This window comes from Podarcis melisellensis (assembly GCF_964234715.1).
Source record: "Podarcis melisellensis genome assembly, chromosome: 12".
Taxonomy (NCBI): domain Eukaryota; kingdom Metazoa; phylum Chordata; class Lepidosauria; order Squamata; family Lacertidae; genus Podarcis; species Podarcis melisellensis.
Window position 1 is genome coordinate 58,613,033 of NC_138544.1, and position 24,769 is coordinate 58,637,801.

Consider the following 24,769-nt stretch of genomic DNA (forward strand, 5'->3'; position numbering starts at 1 on the left):
CAAGAAATAAAAAATCAGCCCGGCCGCCTTAGATTTGCTGGATGCACCTGCCTGGGGCGTTTCATTCCGTTAATTTAATTTCATGAAATCCACATACCGTAGGAGGGAAATAACCCTCCAAGCTGTTTAAGAAAAGTGAACAAACGAACGAATAAATAGATAGATAGATAGATAGATGATAGATAGATAGATAGATAGATAGATAGATGCATGCCGTCGCCCCTTATGGTTTGTTTTTTTTTTGTGCGTAGTTATTTGCCCGCCCCGCCCCCCGCCCGCAGAGGGCGCCGAAGGGGAGCCGGAAGTTTTGTGGCGGCGCTGGCTGGCGGCACTGGGCGCTCCTCTTTCCCCCTTGCGGCGCCGGCGGCGACAGGAGACGCAGCAGCAGCAGCAGCGCCAGCAGCGCGTCAAGCGACGGCGTCGAGCGCCTCGGAGCGCACCTCGCCAGTGCGCCTGCGCGCCGCCTCCCGTGCGCGCATGCGCGCCCCCTAGCGCAGAGCGGCGCTTGGCAGGACTGTGTGGCTGCGTGAGGAGCTGCGCTCGGCGGCGGCGGCCGCCTCCTTCCCTCCCTCCCTCCCTCCTGCCTCCCTCGCTCCGTCCGGCCTCCGCCTCCTCCTCCTCCTCCGCCGGGCGGCGGGCGGACCCAGCAGCCAGCCAGCCCGCCCCGCGCCCTCCCCGCCCGCCCGGCTGGAACCTCGTTGCGGCGCCGAGCCCCGGCGGCTGAGGGGGGCAACAAAGGGCCATGGAGGGGGGGGCGCCGCCCGCACAGGTGAGGAGGGGGGGTTAACCCTGTCCTGCCCGGAGGGGGGTGTCAAGGGGGGGGACATGCGACGCTGGGGGGGAAGGGACCCTTCCCAGGAGGAGGGGGGTTGGTGGGGAGGGGGACATTCGCACGCTTGGCTTCGGGGGTCCTGGGGGGGGCAGCTGCGTTTGGTAGGGAGAGGGGTAATCTATACTCGGGGGGGGGAGAGGAAAATGTGTGTCTATTTTGGGGGGGGGAGAGGAAAATGTGTGTCTTTTTTGGGGGGTCCTTCATCTGGGAGAGAGGAAAATGTGTGTCTTTTGGGGGGGGAGAGGAAAATGTGTGTCGTTTTTTGGGGGGGTCCTTAATCTGCGAGTCTTACGAAAGGTGCGTTTTTGTAGGGAGAGGGATAATCGGGGGGGGGAAATGTGTGTCTATTTTGGGGGTGTCCTTCCTCTGCGAGTCTTACGAAAGCTGCGTTTGGTAGGGAGAGGGGTGAACTCTGTACAGTGGGAGAAAGGAAATGTGTCTTTTCTGGGGGGTGGGGGGTAATAGCTTGTGCCTCCCCCTCCCCAGTTAGTTGCCTTTTGGGGGGGCGGGTGGTGGTGCTGAGTTTGAGGGGTCCCCCCCAAACACCATCACTTTCCGACCCGGTGGGCCTGTCAAAAGCCGGCCCAGACAGCTGCTTGCTGCAGTCCTTGGAGGCTGCCTGCCTGTAAGGGGGGGGCTCTGTCTTCGCTCTTGAAATCTAGGCAAAAAGGGGTGGGGGGGACAAGCATTGCTCCCTCTCTCTGTGTTTTTTCCGCCCCCCACTTTCCGATTTTCCCTGGGCTTCTCCTGCCACAGTTTGGCAGATTACACCCCGCCTTCCTTCCCTTAACCTTATTGCTACCATGCAAATGGCACAACCAGCTGGTCATTTGTGGCCTGTGCAGTAGAATGAGAAGGGGGGGAGAGGGAGGAGGGAGGGAAGAAAGAGAGATTTGTTTACATCAGGCTTTGTTTTCGGCCATCATTGGGGCTCGGGGCATTTGCCTTTCCCAGGAGGGCTAGCCCCCCATCCCGTAACCGGCCTACTTCCTGCCTGCTCTCCCTTATCCCTAAACCCCCATTCCTGTTGGGAATACCCCTCTCCAGCGAGGTGGTGCTGATCTTTTAGGAAGAGGGGCGAAGAAGAAGAAAGCCTAAGCGTTTAATCCTCCGGCCCTCCTTGCTTACACAGATTTCACCCAAAGCGTTGATTTGAAGCCTTGGGCCATACCAGCGCCTGTGAGAAACCCCCTGATCTCTTTCAACCCTTCATTTCTTTCTTCCGGAGCCTGACACAGACACGAATTCTGCCTCCTGTCCTGCATGTTTCTAACCAGCTGTCAGTAGCCTTGAGTGCAGGGAGAGAGATAGAGAGAGAGATGGCATGTTGTTGTTAATATTAAGGTGAAGCCAAAACAGGAACATTCTTTGGACAGGAATGAGGGGGTTCCTGCTCTCCGTTCTATAGACCAGTTTGGAGAACAGGATGTTATTTCTGCCTCCTCTTTGTGTGGAGAGAGATATTCCATTAGAAAATGTTGGTGGGGTTCCTCAGCAGCTGCCCTTATTATCTCAAGATTAGGTCTCCTCTGAATAATCTCCAGTTTTCTGAGTCTTGCTCTTAAACTGTGTCTGAAATCTCAGGTGAAGGCAAGGAAAAGGGACCAGTCTGGAGCAACTGGGAAGCGTGTTTATGTGTGTGTGTTGAGTTCAGCTTGCCCTGTGGTAGAATTGACCCTAAAAACAGTACCATGGCCAGGGCCTTGTAAATGCATGGCAAGCGCTCATCGTAGCATCCCCTCCTAAAAAAATGGTAATGAGGAAGGAGGCGTGGCCACAGGGCTGACTTCTGATGCACCTGAGGCAAGGATGCTCCTGGCATAGGATTCCCCCCCCCCCCCCCGTTCAGTATAAAGTTATTGGCTAAGGCTGCAGTCGTAACTGCGTCTACTCAGAAGCAAGCCCTGCTGAGTTCAGCAAAGCTCACTCCCAGTGAAGTGGGATTACAATTGCGGCCTTACGCAAAGGAGTGCATAGACATTCTGCTTCTTAATTTAGAGCTCCCCTGGGTTGGGCGCACACAGGAAGCTCAAAGGTGTTAGCCAGGAAGTGGGGTTTTGAGAGTTGATGGGGGAACTGCAGCAACCTAAGGCCTCTCTGAAGAACCACAGGCCCGGCTGGAGGTAGAAGGAAGAGAGACTGACTCAAGCTGGCTTCTGCCACGGTTTTGTTATTTGTCAGGCAGTTATTAGGGCCTTTCCCCAGCTGGAGATTCCTGGTGGTTAAGCAGGCTCATGTCTGTAGTGCAAATGGGGCTGCCCCACCAGGCAGAAGGTTGCGCTTAGCTTTGCAGATATTGAATATGTCTCAGGGAACAATGGGGCACCTTTTCTTTTTCTTTTTACTCCTTACTGGGTTTGCAATTTTATTTTAAAGAACCACCCTGTCTTTGATATGTACAGAGTATCTTCTAAAATACATGTTGTGCGCATATTAAGGTACATATGTGTCACTTATGGTAACCGAGGGTATATCCTTCTGTGGATTTTTTTTCTAGGAGCCACAATCCTTACTTCCAAATTTAGGGAGCCAAACCTAAATTTCAACTGTCCTGGTTTCGGAAGCATTCATGCCAACATAAATTGGCTCCCCCCCCCACCTGGTGCTCTCCAGATCTGAAGACGTCAGGTCTAGATCAGTGTCATTAAAGCTTTAGCTTCTGTTAGAAGTTCAGTGAGATGTTGAATTACAGGAAGGTACTGTGTCTCTCTCTCCACACACACATGCACAAAGTTGAGCCATTTTTATTTATTTGTATGCTGCCTTTCTGCAAAAAGCAGCTCTATGAAAAATTCTAAAACCATCAATTTGAATAACTCGCACGGACAAAATCAGTTCTAAAACACCAATCAATATGAGCAGCATGGGCATCTGTGATGAGAGGGAGCATTTTGCTAGCTCAGTTCTGTTCCAGATCTTTCTTTTAACAGAGCCAAGCCAGGTAGCCTACACTCCTGCTGTAGCTCTCTTGATTCTGGGCTAAGCACAGGAACCAAGTGGAATCATAAAATTGTAGAGTTGGAAGGGATTGTGAGGGTCATCTAGTCCAGTCCCCTGTAATGCAGAAATCTTTTGCCCAATAGGGGGCTTGAACTGAACCCATGACCCATGAGATTAAGAGTCTCATGCTCTACTGACCATGCTACTCTGATGGAGCCTCACAGTTCAGAGGCAGTATACCTCTGATTGCTAGAGGATAACAACCTCTGATTGCTCTGGGGATAACAACAAGGAAGGGCCTGTTGCCATGCCCTGTGTGTGAGGACTGAAGGGCATTTGGCTGTCAGCCAGGATGCTAGACAAACTGGAGCTTTGATCTAATGGTGCAAGGTGATCTAGCCTTTCCCAACCAGATGCTCCCCAGATGTTTAGGGACTACAATGTCCATCAGCCCCAGCATCATACAGGAGAGCTGATGATGGGAGTTTTCATCCAAAACATCTGGAGGGCACCTGCTTTGAAAACACTTGCCTCATGTAGTTACGCCCTTCCTCTCGTATAGGCAGGTGTTGCTGCAAATGTGTGTGTGCAGGTCAATGGGCAATGCGCTTGCCCTGCCTGTTGGTTAGCCCACAGATCCAAGAAATTCCAAGTAATCATTCCATCATGCTATTTGGACGCCACCTTTCCAAAGACAAAACCATGCTCAAGGCGGCTTGCAACATAAAAAAAAAACATTGGTAACTGCAGACATAGCAAAAGTAGCCATGGACAATAAACAGAAGACCAGAAAGCACACAACTAAACTGGACAATTTCCACATGAATCGTAAGAGCCAAAATAAAGATATAAAAAATTAACAGCAACAACTGCCCCCGACAAGACCCCTCAAACAAAACCCCAGCCCATTAAAATAACAGCTCCTGTACATTCGCACACAATTGCTTGCATGTTTACCCAACAAGGGGAGCTGCTACTGAGAATGAAACCTGTTTGCCCTGGCCTTTTAGCGCTGGGTATATCCCTGGGTGTGCCCCGTTTGCTCTTGACCAGCTGCACTTGGGTTTTCCATCAAACACATATCTCAGCGATCTGGTTCTGTTGTGGCTACTTGCCTAGCAAATTGAGAGTGGGGGCTTGAATTGGGAGCGCCCATTCTCACTGCGCTATCTTACAGGCGTCTCCGCTGAAGTAAGCTTCATTGCCGTCAGTGGGACTTGCTCTTTTGGAGTAGCGTCCTTAGCAAGGGTGGTGGTGAGGAATCCTTTGCCCTCCAGGTGCTGTTGGATCTTCCAAATGCCATCCAAATGGCCAACAGTTAGGGATGACAGGGATTCATTTGCTTAAAACAGTGTCACCTTCATTGACATGCAACCCCAAGGTTGGGCACAGTGGAACGAAACAAGGTTAAGTTCAACAGCATTGGAGAATCACAGGTTTCTTCTTGCTGGTTCACAGGGCTGGAACATCCCCCCCTCCCCAGCCAATTGTAGTTTCAAGCATCCCTAGAGAGCCCACTGAAAATGTGGGCTGCAACAACAACAGAAAGTCTTTTAAGAGTGGCACCTCAAACTTACTATGGCCTAAGCTTTTGTGGACCAGAGTCTGCTTCGTCAGAAGTCTTATCCTGACCTGCAAGTACATATCTACTTGGTGGTAGTGGTGGGATTATAAAAAGTGACGTCAGGAGGATTTGACGGCTGCTCCTCTGGAAATGAGGACAATGAGCAATTATTTCTGTCCTCCTGGGCAGAGAGCATTGGCTAAGACTTCCAAGGCTGCCTGTCTTCCCACGAGTCAGTGCAAGGGAATACGGATAGCCATTGCTCTCCATTGGGTCTTGGTAGGCCACAAAGCCAAGAACAGGAGTATCGGCCTACAGCGCAAGCTGAGAAAAGCCCAGCTCCTGGATGAGGCCAAAGGGGGCTCATCTAGCTCAGCGTCTTGTTCTTGCAGTGGCCAACCTGAGTGTCCAAAGGGAAGCCCAGGGGCGGGAACCCAATGCAATGGCACTTTCAATTCCCAGCACCTGGTCTTCAGCAGCGTTCAAAATTCACCAGCCGCATTTTGCACCTGGCTATTAGCCGCTTGCGACCAAGTGAAGATGCCTGGGAGACAATATGGCGCTTGACATCTCCCCCAACTGGAGGTGCGTGCCTGGGGATCCTTGGATCTGGACTGTTTTCCCACACCAGCAACACATCCTGTAGAATTCTATCCATTGTATTTTATCTGCGCAATTGGAATGGATTTCAGGAGCAAAAGGTCACATTGAAAAATATGACTTTTGAGCCCCAAATAGCAACTAGGCGTTCTGTTTTGGTGACTGTAATCTTGGTTTAAGGAGCAATTTGTCAACAACCTTATATATCTGAGTTTCTAACACGGGTATTCAGAGAGAGTGGAGGTGGTAGGCATCCATCCTAACAATGTCTACTCATTTGTACTCAGGCCCATTGAATTTAACAGGGTTTCCTCCCAGGTGAATGGGGTGAGCAGCGCAGCCCCATTCGCCACTGAAGAAGCCAGACGAGCAACAGAAAAAGGGGCATGGGAGTAAACTGCTTTAGAAAGTGAGGTGCAAATAAAGTAGTGAAACAACAACTGCCAGTGATAATCACATCATATGCAATATGTTATGCCCTTTGGTGATATACAAATAGTTGTAAGAAACATTCTAGTAAAAAAAAACCAATGACCCACACCAAGTTCATTCTGGGTAACCAAAATGCTCAAGGGGATGGAGTGACTCCCCTGTGGTGGAGGGTTGTAGCGTTTGGGACTTTTTAGTTTAGAGAAATAATAAGAAGCAACATGGTAGAAGTTTATAAAACGATGCATGGCATCTAGAAAGTGGATGGAAGAAAGTTTTTCTCCTTCATACCTGTGGGCATCCCAGGGAGGCTGAATGTGGGAAGATAACAATAATGAAATAATGAAAAGATAACAACAGGGCAACTGACTTTCGGGTTTGGTGGGTGTGCGTCAGTAAACTAGGGGAATTAAGACTAAGAGAACTGAGTGGGGGGTGCTCATGTAATCTTACTGTATACAAGTTGTACAAGTGACAATAAAGTATTTCAATTTCAATATTTCAATATCTACGATAGTTAAACGAAAGTCCTCTTTCACGCAATGCATAGTTAAATTGTGGAACTCAATGCCACAGGAGGCAGCAATGGCCACCAACATGGATGGCTTTCAAAGAGGATTAGACAAATTCATGGAGGGGGAGAGAGCTGTCAGCGGCTACCAGCCACGATGGCTGTGTTCTGTGTTCTGCATCCACAGGCAGAGACAGCAATGCTTCCGAATTCTTGTGGCTGGAGACCACTGGAGGGGAGAGTCTCTTCCCCTCCTGCTGGCTGGCCACTGTGAGAACAGGGTGCTGGGCTAGATGGACCATGGGCCTGATCCTGCAGGCTCTTCTTATGTTCTCAAGTGTGGAGCAGTGCATTCATATTTTCATTGCAGGACAGTGAGCACTGGAAGCTGCTTATCCTGGATCAGACCAATGGTCCACCGAGCTCACTATCACCTTCACCAGTCTTGGGGGACCTGTGTGCCTCTAGGTGTTACGGGACTACAACTCCCATTGTCCCTGACTTGGTCATGTTGGCTGCTGGAGCAGATGGGAGCTTTGAGTTGATGTTTAGAGACCAACAGGTCTACCACCACTGCTCTACACACAGACTGTCAGTGCCTCTCCAGGTTTTCAGACACAGATTTTTGCCAGCCCTTGCTGGAGATGCATGCAGCTGAGCCTGGGACCTCCTGTGTGCAAACCAGTTGCTCAGCCAGTTTGCTGTGGCCGTTTCCCCTACCTAACGCCTGCCTTTTTCTTCAACCAGGCATCAGAACTGGACCGGGAGCCCCGGCGACTCTTTCCTCCGCGGCTCCCCACCGACCCCGACCAAATGTTTGAAAGGGAAACGCAGACTGCCGAGATCTCTCTCACCTTGGTGGCGTCGTTCCAAGCGATGGAGAAGAAGGTGGAATCTCACGCCACGCGGTTGCTGGATTTGGAGGGCAGGACGGGGATGGCGGAGAAAAAGATAATAGACTGCGAGAAAACAGCTGTGGAAATTGGGAACCAACTGGAGAGCAAGTGGGCTGCTTTGGGGACTCTGATCCAGGAGTACGGCCTGCTGCAAAGGAGGCTGGAGAACATGGAGAACCTCCTGAAGAACCGTAATTTCTGGATCCTCAGGTTCCCCCCGGGCTCCAAGGGAGAAACCCCCAAGGTAAGGGCCTCATTGGTGCTGCAGGATAATGTTGTAACTTCCACCTAGATCCGTGATCTGAGCATGAAAACCTGAGCATGAAAACAACTAATCTAGAATGCGGCAGCTAGTCTGGTGACTGGGAGCGGCGGCCGAGACCACATAACACCGGTCCTGAAAGACCTACACTGGCTACCAGTATGTTTCCGAGCACAATTCAAAGTGTTGGTGCTGACCTTTCAAGCCCCAAGCAGCCTCAGTCCTGTATACCTGAAGGAGCGTCTCCACCCCCATCGTTCGGCCCGTACGCTGAGGTCCAGCGCCATGGGCCTTCTGGCAGTTCCCTCATTGCGAGAAGTGAGGTTACAGGGAACCAGGCAGAGGGTCTTCTCGGGAGTAGTGCCCGCCCTCCCATCAAATGTCAAGGAAATAAACAACTTTCTGACTTTTAGGAGACATCTGAAGGCCGCCCTGTCAAGGGACGATTTTAATGTTTGATGTTTTATCGTGTTTTAAATATTCTGTTGGAAGCTGCCCAGAGTGGCTGGGAAAACCCAGACAGGTGGGCGGGGTATAAATAATAAATTATTATTGTTATTATTATTGCGAAGCTTTAAAAGGAAATTAAACAAATGCATGGTGGATGACAAGTCTATGAGGCTGCAATCCTATGGACTCATTGAAGCCAACTTCTGAGCAGGCATGGTCAAGCAAGCTTTATGGAACCTCCATGTGCAGAAGCAGTCTATCACTGAGTGCCAGTTAGTGGGGATCAAGTTATTGCCTTCAGCCCTTTTTTGTGTGTATGGTTGACTATGGTTGGAAAACAGGATCTTTGAGTAGATGGACCTTTGATTTGAGCTAGGGAAAACTGGGACTTGGGAAAACAAGGCCCTGTCTAATGTCCCTGGGCAGGGCGAGTCAGTGTTGAGATTGAAAGATTAAAAAAAACACTATTGAGCTTTATTTTGTTTCATCTTGGTTGCACTTAGTTAACTCACGCTGAGAGGAAAGGTTTGCAGAAATAGAGAGCTCACAAGAGGGAATCTAAATTTCTTCGTTTTTATTTAAAGAGGATGAAGTGAGACAGCTGTCCAGAAGAAGCGATAATTTACATAGAGATGGAGTCTAGATTTCTGCACAATTCAGACATTCAATTTCTGCAGTTTGAAATAATTTGCCACAGTGAAATCGGTTCTGCTTAATCTGTGTCTTTTGTTTGGTGGCAAAGCTGACAGAGGGAGGAGAGATCTTCTAAGGCCAGGGGTGTTGTTGGACTACAACTCCCATCATTCCTGGCTATTGCCTATGCTGGCTGGGGCTGATGGGAATTGCAGTTGACAACATCTTGCACATTCCTTGGGAATAAGTGATACTCAGTTCATGGGAACTTACTGCATAGGATTGAGCTGTTGGGGGTGTTTTGAATAAGGACTAGGAGGCGAGGGACCGGGAGAGTTAGGGGGTGTGCTCACTCATTTGATGCTTGGGAGGACAATCATGGTGATATTGTAGTTAGTTCACCATACAGTCATGGTGAAGATATACATGCATGGTTAGATACTAGTTCAGAAAATAAAAGTGTTCAGTCCAAGATCAGTCAACAGAATGGGAACATTATTTCCGTAGAAGCAAAGAGAGCTACTATTCGCATGTGATCAGTGCAAAATAGAAGCAAATTTGGAGAGAACCTGCAATCCATGCATTTGTTTTTTAATATACCTCCACCACGTAGTCCATTGGCTTAGCAGTGCCTTGCAAAACACGTATCAAATGGGTCGATTTATCTGAAACTATGATACTCAAGGCCTTTGTTAAAGGGAAAAGATTGGCGTACTTTTCCATAATGTTTCCAATAAGAGAACTTACAATGATTGATTTTGGCCCAGGGATTTCCAGCTGGGATCCTGGCTCTTACAAAAGCAGGTGTGAAATGTTGGTTGGATGAGAACCTTGGAGAATACTGACAGCTCTTGTGGTTGCAGGTGCCCGTGACGTTTGACGACGTGTCCGTCTATTTCAACGAAAAGGAGTGGGAGAAGCTGGAGGAGTGGCAGAAGGAGCTGTACAAGAACTTAATGAAGGGGAACCACGAATCCTTGATCTCTCTGGGTAATGTTGCGCAAGGCAATTGTGGGCTCCAGCTGGCCTGGACAGGGAACTCCATGCATCCTTCTGAGGAAGGGCTGAATTTGAGTGCCAAGCCATATCCACAGACTGTGTGCAGCATTTGTCTCTGGGGCCAGATAATCACGGGGCACTCTGTGTATGCCGTCCCTACTTAAGCCAGATCATTTGCTTAATCTGCTGGAAACCGTTTCCACTCTCATTATGTCTGACACTCTGGACCATTGTCTGTTCAGCTGATTCTTTGATTGATTGATTGATTGATTGATTGGGGAATGGGCATCCCCACCTTCCAAATTGCAATTTGCATGTTTGATCTTGTCACATTGATAACCAGCCTGGAACTGCGATCGATATTGTTAGAAGCTTGTGTCTGAACCCAGCATTCCTGTGTCTCCCTACACACATTGCCAAGAGGTTTCAGACCTTTGGCCAGAGTTATAACACGTGTTCATTACAAATACTGTATGTGTTTACTCTCAACCTTATGCCCCAGGAAGTTCACTCACAAGAGGAATAAATCGGGTTTATTACATGGACTGAAAGTGAGAGGGTATAGAGATTGTGCCTCAGGCAGCGAAGTTATAAGCAGGAAGCAACTCGTGCGAGATACACACCTTGATCTAAGGAGTAAAGAAGGATCCCTATCAAAACCAGCCTGCGTTTTGGAACATGCCATGAATTCCCCCAAGAGGAAGAGCTGTTTGACAGTGGAACGGTCTCCCTTGGGAGGTTGTGGACTCTCCTTCCTTAGAGCAGCCTTTCCCAACCTGTGGATCCCCAGATGTGGTTGAACTGCAACTCCCATCAGCCCCAGCTAGCAAGGCCAGAGCTCAGGGATGATAGGCGTTCTAGTACAACAACATCTGGGGACCCACAGGTTGAGAACCGCTGCCTTAGAGGTTGTTCAGCAGAGGTTGCATGGCCATCTGTCAGGGATGCTTTAGCTGTGAGTCCTGTGTTGCGGTGGGTTGGGCTAGATGACCTTTGTGGTGCCTTCCAACTCTATGATTCTGTGATTCTATGAAACGTAAAGGAGGCAACCCCTGGGCTTCCCCCCGCCCCCCCCCCTATAAAAGCTGCCAGTATGCCTTGTTGGGGGATAGTTTAGGGGACTGTGCCTACAATGTTCACAGCTTAATCCTGTTGGTCTTCCTCTCTGCCTTCAGTGCCTGACAGTCATGGCAGCTTCTGTTGCTCCTGGAGTGCGCAAAGTTTGTTTTAGGCAAAAGGCCACACTTCTGCTGGTTGTAGGAGGTTGGCCAGGCAGAATGGGCCTGTGATGGTGATGCCTGTTGCAATAGGGAGCAGCAGAGGTGCATCTGGCTTGAAGATGCATTAAGACAGCACTCCTGACAGCTCTCCTGATAGAGTGTGGATGTGCCCCTAGAGCCTGAAATGAGGTAGATTCTCCCAGAATACTCAGCGTTTGAAATATCCAATCGTTAAAAACATACATCCATATAATCGGGAGGAGGCAGAATACTTTCCATTCAACATCTTGTTTCTCTCTCCTCTCCCCCCAATATTTTTTTGGGAAGGATTCTTTTAAAGATTTTTTTTAGGAAAAAAAATTTTTTTAAGGACTTGATTCTTTTAAAAGACTTTTTTTTGGAAGAGTTTTTAAAATAATATTTTTCTAGGTTTCTTTTATTTATTTCGACTACGGCAGACCAACACAGCTACCTACCTGAATCTATTGGCTGCCTGTTCATGCAGCACTTTGAGGCTGTGTGTTTTTGGACCAGTTCATGAAAGTAGTTCACCTCTTTCTTCTCCTTTTGTCTCATGTTTATATTTATTTGTTTGTTCATGTGCAGAATTTCTCCCCTACCCTTCTAGTGCCCATGCACCACTTGGGGTGGCTTACAACAATTTAAAATCGCAACACAATCAATATACATTTATTTAACATTTATTTAAATATACATTTAAAGCTCTAAACGGCCTCAGCCCAGTATACCTGAAGGAGCGTCTCCACCCCCATTGTTCTGCCCGGACACCGAGGTCCAGCTCCAAGGGCCTTCTGGCGGTTCCCTTCCTACGAGAAGCCAAGTTACAGGGAACCAGGCAGAGGGCCTTCTCGGTGGTGGCACCTGCCCTGTAGAATGCCCTCCCGTCAGATGTCAAAGAGATAAACAACTACCAGACTTTTAGAAGACATCTGAAGGCAGCCCTGTTTAGGGAAGCTTTTGATGTTTAATAGGTTATTGTATTTTAATATTCCGTTGGAAGCCGCCCAGAGTGGCTGGAGAAACCCAGCCAGATGGGCAGGGTATAAATAATAAATTGTTGTTGTTGTTGTTGTTATTGTTATTATTATTATTTTGTCAAAAATTATTTGCCGCTTGATCAACAGAAATCTGTAAGCGGTTTACATAAAACCATGTGAAACAGTCATTTAAAATGCTGAGTAACTGCCTCCCACCCGTCTCCTAAACCGGTGACCGTCTTGTTCTTTGTCTCCAACAGACTATGCAATTTCTAAGCCGGGCGTTTTGGCCCAGGCAGAGCCTGGTACCGACTCGTGTCTTGGAGATGAGCAGGACTCAGAAGAGCAAGGCAGTCTTCCTGACGCTACTGCAGGTGAGCAACGGGTCTGTACGGTTTGTGCTGCAGGTCTGTCTCGGTGTGTGTGTGTGTGTCCTGCAACGAAAGGCACTGCTTTGAGTTCAGACGGAACTGTTTAGTCCTGCTTCAGTATTTATTTCTCTCTCTCTCTTTTTTTTACAAATAAACCCCACTGTCACAAAACAGGTTTTATGTGAATCGTAGCCATGATGGCTGTGCTTGGCCTCCAGAATTTGAGGCGGGGGGGGGGCTTCTGAATCCTAGCTGCTGGAAACCACAGGAGGGGAGAGGTGCTGTTTGCTCAAATCCTGCTTGCAGGTTTTGCATGCTAAGAGCAGCCTAGCTTCCGTCAGTACACCTTTCAACCGATGTGCAGCGACTGGGCTCAATAGCTGGTTCTGCCCTGGCTGGGCTAGGTGACTGGAGCACTTTCAGAGACCTTCCAATCCTGGGAAACAGGTCCCAGTGCCCTCGACCCACAGCTGTGCATTGTGAGCACCAGACTCATGCAGAGTATAAATAATGCGGAAGCTAGCCGTGAAGCATAACTCCTTTTATTTCTAATAGCTACTACAAACTAACGAACTACTACTGGCTTGCATGAGTGACACCTCCCACTCGGCCATCTGGTCACAACATAGATAAGACTCTCTACACACACAGAGTCCAGAGTGGAAGAGTAGAAGAGCAGTTTCCGTCCACTCCTTTCTCAAAACATCAGATCTTTCTTGCAATGTGAGGGGGTGAAAATATCAACAGCTCCTGCACTTTGTGCCAGCTGCAGCTTTAGGGGCAGCCCCATGTAGAGGGCATTGCAGCAGTCCAGGCAAAAGGGTGGGATATTTGTTGTTGTTTAGTCGTGTCCGACTCTTTGTGATGCCCTGGACCAGAGCACGCCAGGCACTCCTGTCTTCCACTGCCTCCCGCAGTTTGGTCAAACTCATGCTGGTAGCTTTGAGAACACTGTCCCACCATCTTGTCCTCTGCCGTCCCCTTCTCCTGGTGCCCTCCATCTTTCCCAACATGAGGGTCTTTTCCAGGGAGTCTTCTCTTCTCCTGAGGTGGCCAAAGTCTTGGAGCCTCAGCTTCACGATCTGTCCTTCCAGTGAGCGCTCAGGGCTGATTTCCTTCAGAATGGAGAGGTTGGATCTTTTTGCAGTCCATGGGACTCTCAAGAGTCTCCTCCAGCACCAGAATTCAAAAGCATCAATTCTTTGGCGATCAGCCTTCTTTATGGTCCAGCTCTCACTTCCATACATCACTATTGGGAAAACCATAGCTTTACCTATACGGACCTTTGTTGGCCAGGTGATGTCTCTGCTTTTTAAGATGCTGTCTAGGTGGGATATAAAAGCGTTAAATATATAAATAAGCTACCTAGTCTGGAGTCCGCGTGGAATGATGGTGCTGCGTTCCTGGTGAATCCTAGTCCAGTGGCAGAACATGCAGGGGTTGGCTGTTGAAGGGGGTAAAAAATAAAATCCTCTTCCTTTCTGAATCCTTCCTCCCGCAGCTGGCATCAGGGTGGTGATCAAAACAGAGGAGCCCCATTCCGACGACTGCCCGGAAGACCTGGAGCCGCACCAAATGTCCGGGAGCTCGGAGGGGGATTTCCAGGGCCTGGATCAAGAAGCCCCCTGCAGGAGTCCATACAGCGCAGCCACACCTCTGGGGAACTTTGCAGGGAATAACCTCGAGGAAGTGGGCGACTACGACATGGGCTTTGGAGAAATCAAGAGAGTAACTGTCCAGCACGGCACATGCACAGGTAAGAGCTTGCAAAACAGGTTTATTAAATTTCTGAGAAATCAATCAACTTAAGCAAATACAACTTGATAGTTCTTCCATCAATACTGCAAACAGCCCCAGTGTTCCAAAGGAGCCTTAAGATAAATAGCATAGTGTCAGGGAACTGCCATCTAAAGCGCCGGGGGCGCAAAGGCTCACTGAGGTTGAGAGAGGAGTAGCAGCGGAAGAGGGAACCAGTAGAGGGCGAGCAAGAACTCCAAGGGAAAGTGAGTCGGAGGGATGGCTCAGAGACGCTTCCAGCGAAAACAGTGGGGAGGTCTCAGGACCTCCTATAGGGACACCCACTCCTCGCCGGAAACTGTCACGCCGAGAGGCCAGACGACGTGTTTCCGTTAAAGAGCTTTTATGTTGGAAACGATTCCGAAAGCAGCCACTTTCGGATTCTACTAGTGATTGACGCAGCCATGCTGGAGGGGCTCCGTCACAGGCAGAGGTTTGAAAACCTGATCAAACTCTGAGGGACTTGCATTTTACGCACAAGCAGCTCATCGTCCCATCACAGCAATCCGAAAGTCACCGAAAGCCAGCTTGTGCAGGGAGAAGCATCATGAGCAACCCAGCCGGAACCGGAGGAGCAGGAGCAGCTGGAGGGGGTCCAAGCCTGGAAGAAAGGTACAGGGCGTTGGAGATCCAGTTGGCGCTGCAAACGGCGAGGCTTGAGGAGAGGAGGGCTCAGGATGCAGAAAAGGGAAAGGAGAAAACCACCCCGCTCGCCAGAAAGGTGCCAGGATTGGTGCAGAAATTCGGGGGGGATCCCAGGAACTATCATGCCTTTAGAACAGAGATGCAATACGCTCTAAACTTGCAGTTTGATGACTTCCCCGACGAGGAATCGCGAGTGGCTTTTGTGATTGGCCATCTCGAATCCGGGGCGAAGGATTGGGTTAGACCCCTGATGGCAGCGAATAATGAGATCCTAAAGGACACGAGGAAGTTTTTTCGTGCCATGGACCTGATGTTTTCCAGCGATATTGAGCAGGGGGTGGTGCGAAGGCAGTTAATGGCTTGCCAGCAAGGAAGCAGATCTGTCCGTGAGTACTGGACTGAGTTTACTATGCTGATTCATAAATTGGGGTGGGACCTATCGGCGGAGCCCATCCAAATGCTTTTCGAAGAGGGGCTTTCTTCAACCGTCAAAGATGAGCTTTCCCGGGGGCCCAGGGCGGAGTCTATGGATCAGTTAACCAAATCTGCACTGTGCATAGGAGCGCGCCAGGAGGCGAGGGCTTTGGAAAAGCGGGAAGGGAAAGGAGAACGTTGGAGGGAGTTCTGCATTCCAGACATTCCAGAGCCACCTTTCCCGCCGGCAGAGCCGATGGAAGTTGGAACAGCGCGGGCGCGCGCAGTTTCAAATCCCAGTGAAGGGCGGAAGAAGGAGGGAAGGAGCGCCAAGAGATGTTATCTCTGCCAACAGCCAGGGCACTTTGCCAGAGTCTGCCCACAAAGAAAGGAATGGCAAGGGATGGCAGGAGCTGTTGGGGGAAAGGAAGAGGAAGGCAAGGAGCAAGTAAAAGCCAACGCCTGGCTGCCACCGTCGGGGCACAGCAGCCAGGCCAAAGAGCAGTGAAAGTGCCCATGCCGGAACCTCCCAGACCCGCTTTAGTGATAGAGGTGTTACTAGAACTGCCAAACGGACACCCACTAAAGATCAAGGCGCTTTTGGATTCAGGCAGCTCCTGTAATTTCATGAGTAAGGAGTTTGCAGCTGAGCACCAGATACAGACCATCCCTTTAAGTAACCCCTTGCAGGTGACTACGATTGACGGCAGAGAGCTGTTGGGGGGAGAAGTTAGCCAACAGACTGTCCCGATGATAATGAGGGTGGCAAGGCACACCGAACAGATAGCGTTTAATGTGGCCATCTTGGGAGGAGCGCCCATCATTTTGGGGATGAGCTGGCTGGCGCTACACGATCCGCTAGTGGGCTGGCATCAGAGGGTGGTCTCCTTTGGGTCAGCGCATTGCCTAGAACACTGCAAGGAGGGGAAGGTTTCGGGAGGAGACAGAGTCACCCTAGCCGGGATGGAAGTAATGGACAAAGGGAAGGTGCCCCCGCAATACGCAGATCTGAGCAACGTATTCAGCGAAAGGGAAGCAGACAAACTGCCACCGCATAGACCCTTTGACTGTCAAATCAACCTACTCCCTGGGGCCCAACTCCCAGTAGGCAAGCTGTACGCCATGTCAGACAGGGAGATGCAGGAGCTGAGGGAGTTCATTGACAAAAACCTGAAGCGAGGTTTCATCAGAGAGTCCCGAGCGGTGGGGGGCAGCCCAGTGTTTTTTGTGGACAAAAAGAACACAGACAAACCGAGACTGGTGTGTGACTTTAGGGCCCTCAATGCAGTGTCGGAGCCCCTGGCTTTCCCTATGCCCCGAATTGATGACATTTTGACCAGAGTAAGGAAGGGAAAGATTTTTACAAAGCTGGACCTGCGGGGGGCGTACAATCTGATACGCATAAGGAAGGGAGATGAATGGAAGACCACCATGTTTACCCCTTTGGGAGCCTTTGAATACCTCGTTATGCCCTTCGGTCTACAAGGGGGCTCCGCGTGTTTTCAAGCTTTTATAAACCACGTTCTGGGACCTTTGCTCTACAAGAATTGTGTGGCCTTTTTAGACGACGTGTTGGTGTATTCGGAAGATGAGGAACAGCATGTGAGGGACGTTCGAGAAGTGTTGGGCAGGCTGCAAGCCAACCAGCTGTGGGTGAAACTGGAGAAGTGCCAGTTTCATACCAAGGAGGTGGAATTCCTGGGGTACCGCTTGTCAGACAAGGGATTGGCCATGGATCCAGGCAAGGTCCAAGCGGTACTGGAATGGAAGACACCGAAGACCAAGAAGGACGTGCAAAGATTCTTGGGGTTTGGGAACTTTTATCGGAAGTTCATCAAGAACTTTGCCCACTTGACGGCGCCCATCACCGACTGTCTCAGCAGCAAGAAGAAATTTGTTTGGACGGTAGAGGCGGATCGAGCCTTTGAAGAACTGAAAAGGGCTTTCGCCTCGGAAGAACAACTTCTGCATGTGGATTTACGAAAACCCATGAGAGTGGAAACCGATGCATCCGACCGGGCGGTAGGGGCGGTCCTTCTTCAACCGGGGAGGAGTGCGTCGGAGTGGAGACCGTGTGCCTTCTTCTCGCGGAAGCTGAATAAATCCGAGAGGAATTACACGGTGTATGACAGGGAACTACTTGCCATTCACGAAGCATTCCGGAGGTGGAGACATTTATTAATTGGGGCACAACACAAGGTGCAAGTGTGCACCGACCACAAGAATTTAGAGTATTGGAGAACAGCTCGAGTGCTCAACCAACGACAAGTGAGATGGGCACAGGAATTCTCCAAATTCAACTTTGAAATTTGTTATGTGCCAGGCCCAGAAAACGTCAGGGCGGACGCGCTCTCACGCAAACCAGAGTATTGGGAAGGGGAGGGGGTGATCGAAGAGAGACATGTCATCCCTGAGGACCGCTGGGTGTGTGGGGCGGCGCTGGTGGGGCAACGAGAACTGGTAGAGGAAACGGAAAATGATGAATATGCCCAGGATAAGCTCAGAGGTCTCAGGGGGGAGGGCGAGAGCCCCGGAGGTTTTGAGGAAAGAAATGGGGCATTGTATTACAAAGGGGCACTGTATATACCCGAAGGTGAATTGAGGGGGAGAGTACTCAAGCAGTTGCATGATAGCCCCACGGCGGGACATTTTGGACAACACAAGACCATGTGGTTGGTTACCAGGGAATTTTGGTGGCCTAAGGTGAGGGAAGATGTAAGGGAGTATGTAAGAGGGTGTGACCAATGTCAGCGAGCCAAAGGGGAAAGAAGGGCGCCGGCAGGGTTATTAGAACCATTACCCACACCAGAACGGCCTTGGGAAGCGATATCAATAGATTTTATGACGGATCTGCCAAAGTCCAAGGGGAAAACAGCCATCATGGTAGTAGTAGACCTGTTAACTAAGATGTGCCACTTTGTAGCATGCTCACATGCAGTCACAGCGGAAGAAACAGCGAAGTTGTTTGTAGAACACATCTTTAGGTTGCACGGGGCTCCCTTGAGGGTGATCTCAGATCGCGGCAAACAATTTACTTCCAGGTTCTGGAGGAAGCTCATGAGCTTGCTGCACGTGGAAGTCAATTTTTCAACTGCCCGGCACCCTGAAACCAACGGGCAGGCGGAAAGAGCAAATGGCATTCTTCAACAATATCTGAGGTGTTATGTCAATGACAGAGAGAACGATTGGGTCGAAAAGTTGGCGTTGGCAGAATTTGCCTACAATAATGCGGAGAATGTGTCCACAGGGATGAGTCCCTTTTTGGCTAATTACGGGTGTCACCCCAGGGCATTTCCAGGGGAAGGAGGGGAGAGATGGAGCGTCCCAGCGGCTGAACATTTTGTAGAAGAGATGGAAGCGATCCATCATCAGCTCCAGCTCAACTTAGAAAGGGCTAAGGCACAATATAAGAAGCAGGCAGACAAGAACAGAAGGGAAGGTGAAACCATAAGGGTGGGGGATCAAGTGTGGTTGTCAACCCAAGGGTTGCCGTTCAAAGGGGGTTGTAAGAAATTGAGGCCCAGAAGATTGGGACCCTTTGAGGTCATTCAGCAGGTCAACCCGGTAGCTTTCAAACTCCGATTACCCAACCACATGAAATTGCACCCAGTGTTCCACAGGTCGTTACTGTCACCATACAGGGGGGAACGTGAAGGGGAGTACGTCAGGGGACCAGCCTTGGAAGAGAGGGAACGCCGCAACCATGTAGCGGAAATCCTCGATTCCAGGTGGAAGGGAAATCAGGTGGAGTATTTGGTGGCGTGGGAAGGGGAACCGGAGTCAGAAAACACCTGGGTGAATGCAGAGGAAGTCAATGACGAGGTTTTAACAGAAACGTTCCACCAAAGGTTCCCGAGGAAACCTCAGCCGATAGCAAGGTTTAGGAGGGAGTATTTTGGCACCACCGATGAGGAAGAGGAAATGGAAGGGTTCGCGGAGTCGGAGTTGGAAGAGGGAGTGGACTCCGATGACGAAGATTACCGAGAGAGTAGGAACAGCAACAAGTGGAGGGAAGTGTTCGCGACGTCGGAAGACGAAGGAGGTTCTTTCAGGGGTTTTACCTCCTCACCGCCAGTAGGGGAGGAGACGGGAGGGGGTGAAGGGGGCCCTGGAGGGGAGGTGGATGTCAGGGAACTGCCATCTAAAGCGCCGGGGGCGCAAAGGCTCACTGAGGTTGAGAGAGGAGTAGCAGCGGAAGAGGGAACCAGTAGAGGGCGAGCAAGAACTCCAAGGGAAAGTGAGTCGGAGGGATGGCTCAGAGACGCTTCCAGCGAAAACAGTGGGGAGGTCTCAGGACCTCCTATAGGGACACCCACTCCTCGCCGGAAACTGTCACGCCGAGAGGCCAGACGACGTGTTTCCGTTAAAGAGCTTTTATGTTGGAAACGATTCCGAAAGCAGCCACTTTCGGATTCTACTAGTGATTGACGCAGCCATGCTGGAGGGGCTCCGTCACAGGCAGAGGTTTGAAAACCTGATCAAACTCTGAGGGACTTGCATTTTACGCACAAGCAGCTCATCGTCCCATCACACATAGCCAATGGACTATTTCGCTCTAGTAAGTCTCTCTCTCTTGCATGCGATTGTGGGGGTCTTCGAGTTAATGGCCAGGTTGCACGGAACAGCAATGGGTCCAATCTCTCTCTGGCAGCATGCTGTTGATGTGTCAGTTTTTCTAATGCATACCTGCGCATACCATGAGTCAGGTGTCAGACCCTGGCCTAATTTCAAGCATTTAGATACAGTGGTACCTCTCGATGCGAACGGGATCCGTTCCGAAGCCCCATTCGCACCCTGAGCAGAACGCAACCCGCGTCTGTGCGTCGCAATTCGCCGCTTCTGTGCATGCACGTGGTGCCATTTTGAGCATATGCGTGAGCAGCAAAACCCAGAAGTAACCCGTTCCGTTACTTCCGGGTGGCCGTGGAACACAACCTGAAAACGCTCAACCTGAAGCGTCTTTAACCCGAGGCATGACTGTGTTTTCATCTGTGCTGCTGGCAGTAGAGCAGCAGAGCCATGGAGCCATCCAGGGAGACTTGGGCCGAGCTGGGGTTTGCATAAAGGTTTCCCAGCTTATGTTCTTGCTCTTGCCATCCACCTGTTGGTGCATGAGTACGAACTGAGGGTAGCTCTGAGGCTGGGGAGAGCAGCACCTCGCAATCTCGCAGTGCAAAATCCCTTTCCCCCTACCACTCCCCCTCGATCAGTGGTGTTCCCGGAGGGGTGGGGGGTTACCTCTCTTCTCCTCTCCTCACCCCAGCCCTGCTGATAGAACAAATTCAGCCATTCCCCAAAGCCATATAACCACTCTGAGCAAGGTAATAATAATAATAATAATAATAATAATAATAATAATAATAATAATAATAATAATGTATTTATACCCAGCCAAGACCGGGCTCAGGGTGGCTAACACCCAATATAAAAGCAAATTGATTGAAATACAATTTAAAAACAAGATTTAAAACATTAAAATACAGCCTCATTTCTGTGGAAACTCAAATCAAAAACTTTTTGGGGGATGAAAACCTCATGTCTTCACCAAGGCTAACTATCCAGACTGGTCCTACGTGGGCCAGAAAAAAAGCCAGGGAAGTCCCCAAATAGGAGTTCCATCACAGAAGGAGAGAGGAAAAAGGATAGAGGGGGAGGGGATCAAGTTGATTCCAAGCCAAAGGCCAGGCGGAACAACTCTGTCTTACAGGCCCCGCAGAAATATATCAGATCCCACAGGGCCCTGGTCTCGTAAGACAGAGCATTCCACCAGGCCGGAGCCATCACTGAAAAGGCTCTGGCTCTGGTTGAGGCTAATCTTACTTCCTTAGGGTAGTCTGCTTGGATTGCAAAAGTTGTCATTTTTTAAAAAAGAAAAGAAATTCCAACTCTTTAGCATTGAGAGGGTTGCAGGGACTCATGACTGTCAACAAACTGGCAGGCCGTTTCCAGGAAATCCTGGAGAAACTTTAACCCTGAAATGTATCCCTCGCCGATCATGCCCTGACCTTTCCTTTTATTTCCCTCCAAGATGGCGGCATTGTGATCAAAATGGAGGAGGAGGAAGAAGAAGAGGAGGAGGAGGAGGAGGAGGAAGAAGAAGAAGAAGACCCTGTCAACTTGGAGCCACGCGGGCTGTTCTCCTCGAGAGCGGAGCCCCCCTGCTCGCTGAATTGCAATGTGGAAGTGATGCGGGAAGAGAAGCGGGTCGTGAAGCCCTCCAGGGCCACGGTGGGCATCTGCGCCCCTCTGTGCGAAAGGGACAGTGGCGTCGAGTCGCGGCCGGTCACCCTCCAGCAGAGGAACCGGACGCGCGAGAGGCCGTACATCTGCCCGGAGTGCGGCAAGAGCTTCATGCTGCGCATCAACTACATAATCCACCAGCGCAACCACCTCAAGGAAGGCCCCTACGAGTGCCACGCCTGCGACCTCAGCTTCCGCATCAAGCAACAGTTCCTGCTGCACCAACGGCTGCACACCGCGCGGCGCGGGGTTGCTCCCCCGCCCCGGCGGGGCCAGGCCTACCCTGACAAGCGCAGCCTCAAGCCGCAGCCCAGGCCCCCGCCGGCCCCGGGGAAACCCTACAAGTGCGGCGAGTGCGAGAGCAGCTTCAGCCACAAGTCGAGCCTGAGCAAGCACCAGATCACGCACGTGGGCGAGCGGCCGTACTCGTGCGGCGAGTGCCGCAAGAGCTTCCGTCTGCAGATCTCGCTGGCCATGCACCAGCGGGTGCACGCCGGCAAGAACGAGCTGTCCTTCATCTGCCCGCAGTGCGGCAAGGCTTTCAGCCGCCCCTCGCACCTCCTGCGGCACCAGCGGACTCACACGGGCGAGCGGCCCTACAAGTGCAGCCAGTGCGACAAGACCTTCAGCGAGAAGTCCAAGCTGACCAACCACTACCGGGTGCACACGCGGGAGCGGCCCCACGCCTGCGGCGAGTGCGGCAAGGGCTTCATCCGCAAGCACCACCTGCTGGAGCACCAGCGCATCCACACCGGCGAGCGGCCCTACCACTGCACCGAGTGCGGGAAGAACTTCACCCAGAAGCACCACCTCCTGGAGCACCAGCGGGCGCACACCGGCGAGAGGCCCTATCCCTGCACGGAGTGCGCCAAGTGCTTCCGCTACAAGCAGTCCCTCAAGTACCACTTGCGGACACACATGGGGGAATGAGGACTGCTTCGCCCCCTTGCTCTCTCCCATCGCACTAAAGCCCGGGGATCGGGGAACTGATGGGGTGGGGAGCTGGGGGTTGGGGGGAATCCTCCCAGCGCACCCCTCCACCCTCTCCCCCGCCCCGTGCCCTGGGAGCACAGACTCATGGTCTCGTCCTTCAAGTAAATAACGGGTTTCAGAACCAAACTAACCATACCTGTGTTGGCACCGCGCCACCTGCCAGCCCTGAACTCTCCGCCTTGCTTCTGCCTTCCCTGCCCTGTTCTGCTCTTTTTTTTATAATAAATGTGGAGTCTGATTTTTCTTTGGTAAGCAAATGCCTTCAGGTTTTGGGTTTGTTTCACGAGTGTCTGGGAACTCTGTATCTTCGGGAAAGCCCGGGTGAACAGAAGGTGCTAGTCCTGAGTGTGTGTATGGGCACGTTTAGACCCGAGGAGAGAAAGCCCCAAAGGGGCCTGTTCAGCAGAGACAGGAGGAACCCCCAGCCACATTTGCCTTAAGATGCGTTGTGCAATTTGGAGGAGAAGGGGTGGCATCCTTGTGTGTCCCTTGCACTGTTGTTGCAAAGTTTGGGTCTTCTTGGACACTGGGCAGAATTTGACATATTATTTGTTTCCCCTAAGGGAGAGAAGTTTGGATTTGTAATTACTCAGGAGAGGGGAGAAACATGCTGGGTGAAGAAGCCGCTTGTGGTTATTTCAGGAAGTCCCCATTGGTTTTCTTCCCCCTGGTACATATGAAGCATCCTTAAAGGTAAAGGTAAAGGGACCCCTGACCATTAGGTCCAGTCGTGACCGACTCGGGTTGCGGCGCTCATCTCGCTTTATTGGCCGAGGGAGCCGACATACAGATTCCGAGTCATGTGGCCAGCATGACTAAGCTGCTTCTGGTGAACCAGAGCAGCACGCGGAAACGCCATTTACCTTCCCGCCAGAGTGGTACCTATTTATCTACTTGTACTTTGACGTGCTTTCGAACTGCTAGGTTGGCAGGAGCAGGGACCGAGCAATGGGAGCTCGCCCCGTCGCGGGGATTCGAACCGCCAACCTTCTGATCGGCAAGTCCTAGGCTCTGTGGTTTAACCCACAGTGCCGCCCGGGGTCAAATGGCGAGTCCTCCTAGCCTGCTTTGACTGCAGGAAATCTCAGGGCTCCTTCTAGACTGAACCTCGAGTCCCCTTCTTACTGAACCTGGGGCTTTTGCAATGCAAACTGAATATTCTGCCCCATAGCTGTAGGCCATATGCCTTTCTTGAGGGGCATTTTAAAACTTGTGATCAAGAGGGCTAGAAACTGGGATGTTATAAGACACCATATACTGCTATGGTGGTGCTATGAGGTTCCAGATACTGAAAAGGTTGCCAACCAATTCTTCCTTGGAGCCTCTGAGGGTGAAGTAAAGGAGTGAGGAGCTTCGTGGCGGCTTCATACTTCCTTAACTCCAGTTCCTTAGTCCTCTGGAGTGTTGATGGGAGACAGGAAGGATGTATAGCTTTGCTTGGCCAGGGTTTAGCAGTGAATGATTTATGTTCTACCTCTGCGGCCGGAGGCAGCATGTCTCTGAATACCAACTGCCATGAATCACAAGTGGGGGTGACACAGGAGGCAGCAATGGCCACCAACCTAGATGTGGCAGGGAAGACCCCTTTCAAAGACACCCAGTGCAAGGCCAGAGGCTGCCAGTGGGGCAGGGTCACTGGGACTAGCGTTGACAGGCAGCTGGCTCAAAAAAGCTGCCCAGAACCTCTCTGCTGCTACAGGAGTCTCATTTTGGGAAGGAGGTCTTATTTCACAGTGCATAGTTAATCTGTGGAACTCCTTCCCACAGGAAGCAGTGAGGTCACCAACTTGGATGGCTTTAAAAGCAGACTGGGGAAACTCATGAAAGAGGAGAGGGCTCTGGATAACTACTACAACGCTTTTGAATCTCAGTTCCTGGAAGCCACAGGAGGGAGTGCTTGCTGGTTTCCCTTTGGGGCACCTGGTTGGCCACCGTGAGAACAAGGGGCTGGCCTGGCCAGGCTGTTGGCATGGTG

The 24,769-nt window shown here is 50.8% G+C and overlaps 1 protein-coding gene across 1 annotated transcript; it reads left to right on the forward strand.

The window, feature by feature from the left end:
• The first annotated feature begins 579 nt into the window (after positions 1 to 579).
• LOC309381162 (zinc finger protein 777-like) lies at positions 580 to 23,032 on the forward strand. Its single transcript, XM_081931733.1, has 7 exons — positions 580 to 649; positions 682 to 769; positions 7,624 to 8,016; positions 9,981 to 10,107; positions 12,595 to 12,708; positions 14,207 to 14,461; positions 21,590 to 23,032. The coding sequence occupies exons 2-7, from the start codon at positions 743 to 745 to the stop codon at positions 22,729 to 22,731; spliced, it is 2,058 nt and encodes a 685-aa protein (XP_081787859.1). The 5' UTR covers positions 580 to 649; positions 682 to 742; the 3' UTR covers positions 22,732 to 23,032.
• Positions 23,033 to 24,769: the final 1,737 nt, after the last annotated feature.

Coding starts and splice junctions, on each gene's coding strand:
- LOC309381162 (XM_081931733.1), top strand. CDS start 743: ATGGAGGGGGGGGCGCCGCCCGCACAG. Junction 12,709..14,206: donor TCTTCCTGACGCTACTGCAG/GTGAGCAACGGG, acceptor TTCCTCCCGCAG/CTGGCATCAGGGTGGTGATC. Junction 14,462..21,589: donor CCAGCACGGCACATGCACAG/GTAAGAGCTTGC, acceptor TTTCCCTCCAAG/ATGGCGGCATTGTGATCAAA.